The sequence below is a fragment of the Mytilus trossulus genome, chromosome 11 (genome assembly GCF_036588685.1).
Source record: "Mytilus trossulus isolate FHL-02 chromosome 11, PNRI_Mtr1.1.1.hap1, whole genome shotgun sequence".
NCBI lineage: Eukaryota > Metazoa > Mollusca > Bivalvia > Mytilida > Mytilidae > Mytilus > Mytilus trossulus.
The window spans coordinates 23,981,491-23,994,433 of record NC_086383.1 but is presented as its reverse complement, the minus strand read 5'-3'; the positions used below and the strand labels follow the sequence as shown (position 1 = coordinate 23,994,433).

The following is a 12,943-nucleotide window of genomic DNA, read 5'->3' as shown; positions in this document are numbered from 1 at the left end:
TTGTAATGTTTGTGTCGTTTATAGCCTACTTATATTCACCGTATTAACAGTAACGGTTTGAGTAAGCTAATTGTTGAAAATCGTTTGCGTTTTATCATACGAAAACGTGAAAGATAAAAATATGTACAAACCCATATGAATCAAAACAAATTGAATAATAGAAACCAATCAACGACATCAACTGTGCAGTTATGTCTCATTTATCTATATCTGAGTTGCTTAATGTGTTCTATATAAAAATAAGAAGATGTGGTATGAGGGTCATTGAGACAACTTTCCATCCAAGTCCAATTATTGGTCAAATCATACGACTTTCAACACGGAACCTAAGCTCACACCGAACAGCGAGCTAAAATTATCTGAAAACAACGTGAATCCCCTAAAATCAAACAAAACTTTTGTCAGCACGCGAGAGAACAAAACTCACGCGAGAGAACAAAACTCGCTGGTAGATTAATCACTTATTTCAAAAGTGGATAACTAAAATATAGATGTTAGAATTTCTCTACGATGATTCCTGTCTAGAAAGTATCAAATGATAAAATGATGTAAAATAACAGATATTTAAGGGAAAAACTATTTTCTATAGTTTCAGCAACCTATGGATTACGAGGATAAGTCTCATCGCAAATATATGATTGATAATTGCTGTCAGTAAAATTGCCTTGTTACATTTCTATGGACAATGAAGCATTTCGAGCATGTTTTCAACAACACTCATGAATCAGGTTGAATGGATTTCATGCTGACATGTTGGCAAAAAGCATAAGGTGTTATTCTACAATTTATTGACAAAAATACATAATAATTGAATATTCAATACAACGGCGTAGAAACTTCTCAGTTTTTACAAACGCCATGTGATTTCAGTCCGCTGCATTACCGTATAAGTGTGTATATCCCCTGCATTACCGTATAAGTATGCGTAAAATGCTTACTAACAATAATGAAAAAAATACCCGTAAAAACATTTTCCTGATTAAAGGAGCAGTAAGAAGTTTTTTTAGTAGAATGAGAAAATCCTAAAACAGGACTGACTACTCTCTGGATTAATTGAAAATATTTGATGCGTCATTGTGTTTGTACATTACGATTGGTCGAAACAACGCAGGTCAAAACGACCTATTTGAGTACATTGAGAGTGTGTCCTGCAGTAAAATTTCTGAACTTATGGTTCGCATTATAAATGTCAAGTTCATTTGTTATATAATCTTATATAATGAAACTGCTATGTTTATGTAAATAATAGCAATTTTATATCAAGGGCAAAACGTAACGAAAGACTTCCTGCAGATTCTTAAATTCTAACTTACAAATATATGTTTACGCCGCTTTTATGTAGAACACTACACTGACAAATGAAAAACATCCAAGTTCAAATTACAATCATACAGTGAAACTTCATCGGTTTGTAAAAAACGTCATTTGGTTTCACAGTCTATTTGATTGTTAACTTAACATATGTTTTATACGCAATCTATTAGTGTTTGTAGAATTTTGTCAATGTTTATCATTACAAGTAAATTCTTTATTTTTTCAGTGCCTATTTGTATGCTGTTTAAAGTTACAAAAACAAAAATTACGAGTTGACGAAAAAAAACTAATCGCACTAGTAAATTTCTAAAATTGAAAATTAAACCTTAATCAATATAATATGCTGTAGTTTCTTTTTTCAACGCGGTTATGGGATTTGTCACGAACTGTTTCAAAGACGCAATACAATTCACTGTGTTAAGTTTACAGACAACATGAATTAATTATAAGAAGAATGGCAGCTACAAGACTAAGAGCACCACTGGCTACGTCTAGTCCAAATGACCAACTAAGGGTTGTTGCAGCTGTGTAGTAATCCATCCACTTCACTCCGTAAACAGTTGCTCCAGCAATAATTGCTCCGACTGAAATAGTGCAAAGTGAGTCATCAAAGAAAGTTAGCATAAACATGAACAGAAACAGATGCGTTTAGATATGACATAATTTGGGTTTGACTTATTTCCCTTTGACCGCCATTTCATATCTAGGTATTTGATTGTTTCATTTTAATGTGACTAACCTAATTGAATAATAGTTATACAAATAAGTCTGTAAAGAGATCCTTTCTAGAAAAGGGTGTTGAATCAAGCAATTCTGAACGAAAGAATCAAGTAAACAACTTATGAAGTGTAGCGCTTGATATAACTTGCAAATTGAATTTGACTGATTTACTAAGGAATATGTGCACATAGAGCTATCATATGGCAACGAAAGGGAAGTAACTCTTGTTCAAATAATGTCAAGCTCGGTAACTTTTTAGAGAAAATACATAATTACAGACAACTGAATACTTGCAAAAACATGCAAAGTTCAACGTTTGAATATCAAGTACAATACAATCAAGCTCTAAATCGACAATATCTTTAAAAAAAAATAAACTAAATCGATCGGAATACATGTATGCGTGAAATACTTGCCACTGGCATTGAAGTTGTCAATAGTCGATCAACTATTTATGTAAATTATGTATGCATGAAGATATCGAACACAAAAGCTAACATCCTCCGGATAAGATTTGAAGTTTAAATTTGAATCTTTTTCTATAACATTTTGATAAATACTCCAAATGTTTTGTAAGGTACGACATTAAAAGATCGATGTAGGATAAAAACTTTAAAGAAAACTGAAACCAAATAGTTTGGGGTGTGGAGGAGAGGTCAACATTGCTGCAAGTTTTGTTAATCCAAAATCGATTTTACACATATCCATAAAGGTAAATCATTTTTTCCCAAATTAAGTTAACATTGATGTCCGGAATATAAAATAGTATTAATGAAAATTGAAGATGTATAACTTTAAACTATTTATACATCGCATTCTAACCACAATTTTATAAGCATTAAATAATCGAAAAATGGTAAAACATGTTTGCTCGTGATTAATAAAGTTTAAATGGGTAATACAATTCGGATCTATAAAAGGAAAAACACCTTGTAACTTCATGCTTGTAAATATGACGACGTCGTACACCACAAAGTAATGACGCGTCATACATTTTGTACATGTGTCTATTTAGCCTAGTCAATCTAGCTCCAAAATCACTCAACCTCCAACTAATTGCAACACAAGCTTTTTTTAGTGAAAGTTATAATATATACTTGTACTAACAACATACTAAAACTATACATTGATATGATTTGCGGAAAAGGTTATTTTGGGTGAAATATGTGGTTTTAAGAGAAAAAATGCTGAAAACTGGAAAACAAGAAAAAATATTATTTAGACTTAAAGCTTGTGGAAGACAGAAAACCTAATCTTAATAGACTCTAAAGTAGTCCATTAGCTATTATTACTCATATTGAAGTAATTTTGAGGTGAAATGAGTGATTTTTAGTGAAAAAACGTCGAAAACTGGAAACGCAGAAAATCTCCGTTGTTAATGGTTAATATTTTGGAAATTGATCTGTATAGAAAAAAGAACATACTATTTTATGTTTATTTTGTGAATTCCTTTAGTTATCAGTATTAATATTTGTGTAATTTAGTTGAATATAAATTATAACTTGAGACAGAAAACTGAATAACTGGAATTGAAAAAAAATCTCGGTTATTGCATGGTGGTTAAAACTTTCGAATTGGGATATAAAAGGTAAAAACTTTCTGATGTTTATCTTAAGAAGTCCTATAGAAATTAGTATTAAAAAAAAATCATTTGATTAGATTGAATTATAATGCTTGAAATTCCTCAATCGTACGCAGATCCTCAGTAATTTCTTACAAAACATCATATTCGTTAGATTACATTAAAGAGATGATTATTGTATATTAGGCATGCAAGATAAATTCAATGCATATATAAAATCATTGTCAATTTATAATAACTTGTTTTCTTGATGTAAAAAAATACGTTTTGAAGTATTATGTTTACACATAGTTTTGTCGTGATCTGTTGTCCATTGGCGGATCCAGGGGGTGGGGTGAGGGCGTGTCTAGGGGTTGGAACCCTCTCTTTTTCGACGATCAATACATTTGAATGGGAGCATATAGTTGGAACCCCCCTTTACTCTGGGTTTGGAACCCCCCTCCCCCCTTTCCCTTTTTCTGTTGCCGAACAGCAATTATCGTTACAGAGAGACTCAAAAAGAAGAAAAAGGATATGTTTTAATATTTTATTTCATTCCGAGAACTGATTTTTTTTTAAATCTTCCTTTCACTCCGTACTACAGTATAATTAGTGTTCGCTTTCGTGTCCTTTGTAAGAAAATTGGCAAATGAGTATTTATGAGAAATCCATACTTGTGAAACAATTGAGAATTAATGTTGCATTCTAGAATGTTAAAGTTCAATGAAGGATAAAAAAACTTAATTAAAATAGTTGGGGGTAGGGGGTCAAATTGCTGCAAGTTTTGTTTAAAATGACATTGACTTTACATATATCCTTATTGATCAATAAATTTGTTCCAAATAAAGTTAAGAGGGGGTAGGGGGGTCATTGAAAAAACTATATGAATTAAAGTCCTTCATTGTCCTTTTGATATCGTCCCTAAGATCGATTTGAATGCGTTGTCTATTTTACCAGAACATTATTTTTTTATGGTGTTTTGTTGTCAATGGAGACAAAAAAACAAGGATATAACCCCACCCAAGCTCAAGACCGCAATAAAGATAAAACAAATATGACGATAAAGCCAACAATGGTCTGCGATTATAAGATATAGGAAGGTGTGGTGTGAGTGCCAATGAGACAATTCTCCATCCAAATAACAATTTAAAAAAAAGGAAACCATTAAAGGTCAATATACGGCCTTCAAAAACTATTTAAAAAAAAGATATTCCGAAATACTTACATGCAAACAGTTGAAAGCCAATTATGACATAAGCTAAATATTTATTGGATAAACAGCAACTGTATATCGAAAATAATACTATGGCAACAATCAGGGCAACCAATCCCGACATCTGTAAAGACAGGTTTACCAGGAAATCATCGTAAAAATCTGAAACATAAAGAGGATTTGTTGAAGAATGCAATACGTATCTAATTAAGAAACTATAAAAGTAAAGAAGTCATATTGTTTTACATTGTCTTATCGAGGCCTTTTATAGCTAACTATGCGGTATGGGCTTTGTTCATTGTTGAAGACCGTACGGTGATCTATAGTTGTTAATCTCTGTGTCATTTTGGTACAAATGTATCTTGTGGACAGTCTTCTCATTGGCAATCATACCACATCTTCTTTTTTATACGTTAGATCAGAAGTTAGTAAAGACTCATAGAAATGCAACTCTACTCAATATTGTATATTATGTCTACTGGTTTTTGACAAATGCATTAAAACGGTTTAATAAGATATAAAATACAGCGGCTATAATAAACGGGAATAAAAAACAATGTCTTTCGGTTTTCGGCTGTCCGTTCCTTAAGACTTTATTTATTCAGAAAATTTATTTTCTTGAATATTATACATTCAAGTACACATGTAATATGCTTTTATTCCGGCCATACATAAAACGAAGCGAAATTATCAAATTAAATCTCGATATTAACAAAAATTTGCCTAATAACTGCTATTTCTTATTTAGTTATAAAATTTATACATTGTACCTTTATCATTCATTCACTGAAAAGGTACGAAAAATCTAGAAAAATCCGTGTTTTTCCGCAATATATTCTATATTCTATTTCTTTAAAATCTGCACGGTATATTTCTTGTTTTAAATTTATTTGCTGTACTTAAGTATTAAAGATTTGGAAACACGTTTTTTTTCTAATCAAAGTGTATGTTTTATTCTACAATTTAAAGACATACAATAGTACACAGATAACTTGAAGTTTAAAATTGGAGGAATTTTAAATACCAAATAAAACACTTAAAAACTTGAAAAACATAACATCATATAACTATAGTCTTATCGTGCAAAAGCGACACTTAGACATTTTATTTAGTTTATATTTTGAGTTGTTTTATAAACTTTAAAATACAATGTAAACAAAAAGGTCTTGGTTAGATATACAATAAAATTGAGAATAGAAATTGGGAACGTGTCAAAGAGACCCGACCAAAGGCCAGAAAACAGACCAAGGTCACCAATGGGTATTCAACACAGGGAGAAAATACAGCACTCTGAGATATACTCGAAACTAATACTGTTTTCAACTCTTGCAAAAAATAACCTTATATATACATGTTACGAAAAGGTATATTCACGACGCTGAGGTTGACAAATTACACTTTAACTGTGGGGACTGTGTCAAAACACAAAAGATATTACATGTGTAAATATTTCGGCGAGCCCTTGCAAATATGATAGACCTTGCACACAATCTTAAGTATTACAATCTGCTTTATACCTGCTCGTAAAAAATATATGCACCGGTCATTTTCATATAGTTATGACGAGCACACAAAGAAGTATATGTATTTTGATCCAGTTATTTGCCACCTAAATTTTTATCTAACGGAGTCTGTTTTAAAACACATAAACATGATTTTTTTACAATTTAACTTGAAAAATGTAGCATTCTAGTTTAGAAATTTTTTACTCCCGGTCACATAGCTTCGAGGGCATGTATTTTCTTCCTATATTTCTTTCCAACTTTGTCCTAATTTAAACAGTTTCTGCTCAATTTGTTTTTTCTTTATAAGGTGTATGTGACTGATTGACTATTGGTTGCATAAAGTCCAGTGGCAAATATGTAATGCCTGTTCAGAACGATAAGAGGTTTGTGTAAAATGTGACTCACTACTCATCAGTGGAACATTCCTGCAGAGTTTCAAAAGCATTACATATTGACTTTGCATTTACACCTTGACACCACCTTATGCAGATATTTTGTATTTTATAAATTCCTGGAAAGTGTTGTTGAAATTCGCCAACCGTTTCATAAGAAAATGACAATAAAAAAAAATTAACACCGATGACCGATGGGTCTTTCCTCTATTTAAGCTAACGATGCAAGGGGTTTCCTAAAAAAAATTATAATGGCGTTTTAATAGATGTGTACCTATTACTACTCTACGGAGGTACCAGCATTTTTTTTCAGGGAGAGGGAGGGGGCTAGGGTTAGATTTAAAAAAGGCATCATCTAAGAGCTAAACCACTAGCAGAAAGAAGAAAATGTAAAAACATAATTTGCGTATATCAGAGTGACGGGTATATGTCGAACACTATAAAGGCGCTTCAAAACTTTCAGAGTCATTGGAAGCTGATGGAGACACCCGAGAGAATAAATCAATCAGACTGAAGACCTTTGTCTAAGATTAGTACAGCGATAGATTGGTTTTTTTTTCAGGAACTGTAATACAACAATAAAACTATTATCTAACTGGCTTACTATTTACTAGTATATATTATCAATCTAGAATCGAATGAAAATGTATAACTCTCAGTCCCCCTATTTCTAGCCCATCCACTCTTGCACGCGGACACCTTTCATGTCGTATGATAGCCATCAATATCACAAAAGCAATTGTCATAATATTAGGATGTTACATAATGATGTTCTATATAACTGTGATTTGAGGATCATCAAGACGCACATGATCTAATTTTTATCTATAATCAATGTTTTGACACCGTCCCCAAATTTAAAGTGTAATTTGTCAACCTCAGCGTCGAGAATATACCTTTTCGTAACATGTCTATTAAAATAAGGTGCGTCATCTTAAAATATAAGTTTTCTCATTTCACATGATCTTTATAACTTCTCTTATAACAAAACACATATATAGTGTAATCAACAAAAAGTGAAGATATGAACTTAATGCTTAAGCAGTCGATTTTGTATGACAGACATTTCGTGATTTTTATTTCCTTTTAAATACGCGTTAAATGGAAATGCGCACAAACGTAATGCATCGTTTGCACGATACTTTACAAAAGCGTGCACTTCAAATATAAGTCACTACGTAAAAAGACTTTCATTGTGACTTTTTACAGTATTGTGACTCGCTCAATTTATTTTAAAAGAGAACGAGTTCGGCATAAGTCAGAGATTTTGTCTCTCCTGTAATGATTTTGTCTCGTATGTATTTTTTGTCTCGCCTTCAGAACGAGAACCGGAAACCGGACTTCTTTGATTGTTGCAGATACGTTCAAATTTGAGTTAACTTACATACAATATCTATAAACAGCAATTATTTGACAGACTTTCATATTGACAAATGAAAATCCATTTGAAAATTAATTGAAAAATGTGTTTTCGTTTGATATCATTTTAAAGGGCATCATTATTTATTTATATATCAGACTTTAATGTGACAACGTTGAATAGCTTCATGTAAAGTTATTCTGAACGATATACACATGATTGTATAGATGTATCCATGTTTGGTTATCAAAAGGATATACAGTAAAATTCTAAAGAGTTGAAATATAATTCTCGGTTTACATTCTACAGTTTCAGTTTGTGAAATCGAAAATGAAGTTCATTCAAAACCCCCCAAAATATCACTTGAGGACTAAAAATTCTTAATCGAACGTATGATTTTTTTTCAATGAGCTAGAACGTATTACTGAACAGTGAATTGGTTAAGGTTCATCTGTAATGTAGTCGCATTTGCTTTTGATAATTTCGATTTGTGGTTATATTAATAGCATCTCATTTCTTAATAGCTTTTTAATGATAGTGTACTAGCTAATATTGTGTTTTATCTACATGAATGTTCAACTTGGTACATGTGTACGATGATGATGTAATATAAAGGCAGACAACAATTCTAAAACAGTGTTTTAATAAATTTAAAAAAAGAGGACTGTTTACAAATGTAGTTGTTTTTCTGCTTTAATGGTAGATTTTGCGTATAATTGCTGTGTGTTTGGGTTTGTTTTTGTGATATCTCAAAATATATTTAATCCGGTTGCATTTTTGAGCATGGTGGTGTTCGACTGTTTTCTGCTCTTTGGTCGGGTTGTTTTCTCTTTGACACATTCCCCATTTCTATTCTTAATTTTATTTGAAAAAATTTGCATTAGAGGCAAAATAACTAAACTTGTATAAGAAATATATTTGGCGGATGTGGAAAAAAAACTGAAAATATACATTGTATCTTACCTGTTCCTTTATAGGCACTGAGAACATTTGATATCGAGAAACAGTTACTTATATCATCTTTACACTGAGAAAACAGTCCAGCAAAGTCAACATCAGGATTATTATCCTGCGTGTTCCAGTACGGAGTGAAAATGGCAACCAGTCCACATACTAGAGCCACCCATGTAACAATATATGACACCCAGGATATGGGCGTGGAATCACAACAACATCCTCCACATGCCATCTTCTGATAGTTTATTTGATCTTAACACGGTAAATTACTAAACTCGTAGAATTCTAGACCTATCCGTCTTCAATTCTGTCCGCCTCTAGAGGAGGTAAATGTGAGCGAATATAACAACCAAATTACTCAAAACTAACGGTTCTCAACACGATTTTGCGTAAATAACTTAACGATTTCGATCCTTTGACGAATCTTTTTTCCTTTCTAATATGAAGTCCCACTACAGTGACTTTAAGTTAATAAAAGTAATAGTAATATACTTCAAGTAATTATCACTTAAATAAATATTTTTCAAAAGGAGAAAATATGACAATTTAAATGCCTCGGATCTATACGTTATTATTTCTTCTCGTAAAATCTTAGTTCTCTTTTATATATAACGTGGGGTCATAATTTAAACGGAATTCGTGATAATGATTTTAAGGTTAGAAGCTACCTGTATACTAAAATAAGAAATATAAGTAATGTTGACGTAGATAGATCTAGTTTTGTTAGAAAATCACTAAGATATAAGGAAAACATACTTGTTCATGTCATAGGATAGTTCCGCAATCTAATTGGGATTATTTGAACAAAATAGAAAAGAACTAAAACTTATAGCGTCATACTTTATAGATAAGATTACAGTTAAGTTTATTATACGTGATTCACAACAATAAAATACTCCAAATCGGCATGAATGAAGTTCAATGTATGATATGTAGATATAAGAAGATGTGGTATGATTGCCGATGAGACAACATTCTACCCAAGTCATAACTTGTAAAAGTAAACCATTAAAGGTCTAAGTACTGTCTTCAATACGGAGTCTTAGCTTACACTAAATAGCAAGCTATAAGGCGTTCAAGAATGGCAAGTGTAAAACCACTCAAACCAGGTATGCTTAGTTAAAAAATGTCTCAATCAAGTTCGAATTTCAGCACCGATCATCTATTTTTACGCGATTTATGCCCCTTACAAAGAAAATTATATGAACATTGCAAAAGAGGCCCCCTTACTCCTTCATATCTTGATTATTAATGCATTTTCAGGAATTGTGTCCGATGGAAATTAAACTATATGGAAATTTGCATTGTCACCGCTTTTACTCTCCATATCTTTTCAAATTTATGTTAAAGTTTTATCAGAAAAATTAACGTTTCGAACTGTTTGTTTTCAAAATCAATGCCAACCAATAAACTTTACCGGCTTTGCTCATTGTTAAAGGCTTTATACGGTGACATATCGTTTTTAATTTCAGTCATTTAATTTGGTCTCTTGTGGGAATATTTTTCAAAGGTACCAGGATTATAATTTAGTACGCCAGACGCGCGTTTCGTCAACATAAGACTCATCAGTGACGCTCATATCAAAATAGTTATAAACCAAACAAATACAAAGTTGAAGAGCATTGAGGATCCAAAATTCCAAAAAATTAAGCCAAATACGGCTAAGGTAATCTATGCCTGGGATAAGAAAATCCTAATAGTTTTCGAAAAATTCAAAGTTTTGTAAACAGTAAATTTATAAAAATGACCACATAATAATTGATATTCATGTCAATACCGAAGTGCTGACTACTGGGAAAAGTTTCTTAACGGCAATCATACCACATCTTCTTTATTATAATTATTAACTCAGCAAATGTTAATACGGAAAACTGTGTCGTTGGAAGACTGTTAATATCAAAATCAGAGTTACAAGACAGAAATGAGATATACTAGTACCTATTTTACACACATTTGAGAAAAAGTAAATTATAAGCTATCGTGTGTTTTCGCTCATTTAAGACTTAAAACAACACAGCCTTACTTGAAACTAGGTAAATTGACAATGTCCCATCTATCTTGTACCAACATTAAGAATTTATTAGATATTGATATTAAGAAAAGAAACAATAAACGTTTTTATCACCATAAGCTCTCAAGAAAAACCATCAATATTTGATAATTCGATTATGGATGACTGAAATATTTTATGAATTTCAAATGAGTTATTCGATTGACTGTGATTGTTGAAAATAGATGTCAATAAGAAATCGCATGGAAATCAGAAATATCAATTACTAGTATTCGAAAATAAAAGAAGGAGTGATTCTCGCGAGATGGCAATTTGTGCAGAGTAAGCATACGTTTCTGCCCTAAGTAGAGATTTTGCAAATCCTGTTTTCCAAATGTAAGTATTCTTTCCTTCTTAATTATTCAGGTCCAATCAATAAACATTTATCGATATTTACTAATTTAGAAATCGATAAAACAATAAGATGGAATAATTGTCATTGATGAAATAAAACAATTGAAATACGTCCAATAATTATACATGTCAAATGTATAGTACCTCACAAGATTTGGTTTTGTTAGGTTGGCGAATCTGGCCTTGAAATAATAAAATTGACTTTTTATGAACAATAACAGGCATATCGTTCATATTTCGAGTTCATTAACTCACGGATTTGGTATGTGTTAAGTATGAATTATAACAGCAATGGAAAATGCTGATCTATTTGAATCCGCACAAGCTTTACACATTGCGTAGACATGCGTACATGTATACTATTATACTGATATATTAATTGCCATGTTTCTTTTCAAAGTAATAACTTTTTCAAAGAATGAAAATGCATGATTTGAAAAAGGTTCTCAAACTTCTGAAGCATGCTTGATTTCATTTGCGATAAACAACCCTCTATGTTATGAAAACGTAGTGGAATTTAAGTACATGTAAAAACTACCATATTGATGAATTCACAATATTAAGAGTGATTTTATAATTTCTGAATGATTTTTTTATTTCAGAGTCACTAGCTTGTTTCCGTTCTTAACAAATAAACAATATTATTGTTGCGTAATAACATCTCATATTCTGACTTAATACACTAGGAACTAATTTATTAAGGTAATAAGGTAAAGGTAAAACAATAATGATCTCATCATATTATTCAATAACAACGACCAGTCCATAAAAAGAATGTAAGAGGTTGGGGTTAATTGGGTAGTTTTTTTTTCTTCACATTGACAAATGCCGTTTGGTTGCCTATAATTGCTTACATCCACTTCATTTGAACTATTATTTAAGAATTGAATGCTTCTTTTTGTAACTTTGTTGGAGTGTAAAAGCGTTGACCGAAGTAAATTTTGTATAAAGCGCGGAAGCGCTGCATTCTAAAAAATGTGCGCACGGCCAACGCTTTTACAACCCTATGCAGTTACAAAAAGAAGCATTAAATATTAATAATTACATTTTTTATAACTAGGACCATGAACACACGAATAGCACGTGTTGTGCAGTTAGTCAAACAGAATAACGTATTATAATGAAACTTGCATGTAATGTAATTATTAGTGGATATGTGTCTCATTGGCAGTCGCACAATAGCTGCAATTTTTATAGGGAGAAAAATGGGTTTTTAGACATTTTTTTTTGTAACTACTTGAACACAATAATTCCGACTTTCTGCCAATAATTCAAAAACCGAATATTGTATTTGTTAGCATTTAGAATGTATTTGGCTTCTAATGTCAACATTTATTTTTACTTTATACATATTTTTTTCTCATAAATTCAGAAAGACTTGATTTATAGAACGTAGATACATAGCAACATCTTATTTCTAAATAGACCACGCCAAACCTATCCATGTTTTATAACGAACTTTCTTTTTATTTGAAGACAAACGTTGATGCAATGTTAATGTATTTTTAAAATGCTTT

General features: G+C 31.5%; 1 protein-coding gene across 1 annotated transcript; it reads right to left on the bottom strand.

The window, feature by feature from the left end:
• Positions 1-1,655: 1,655 nt before the first annotated feature.
• Positions 1,656-9,725, bottom strand: LOC134690904 (uncharacterized). Its single transcript, XM_063551067.1, has 3 exons — positions 9,029-9,725; positions 4,821-4,970; positions 1,656-1,898 (listed from the first exon to the last, which is right to left on the bottom strand). The coding sequence occupies exons 1-3, from the start codon at positions 9,252-9,254 to the stop codon at positions 1,738-1,740; spliced, it is 537 nt and encodes a 178-aa protein (XP_063407137.1). The 5' UTR covers positions 9,255-9,725; the 3' UTR covers positions 1,656-1,737.
• Between the last annotated feature and the right edge of the window lie 3,218 nt (positions 9,726-12,943).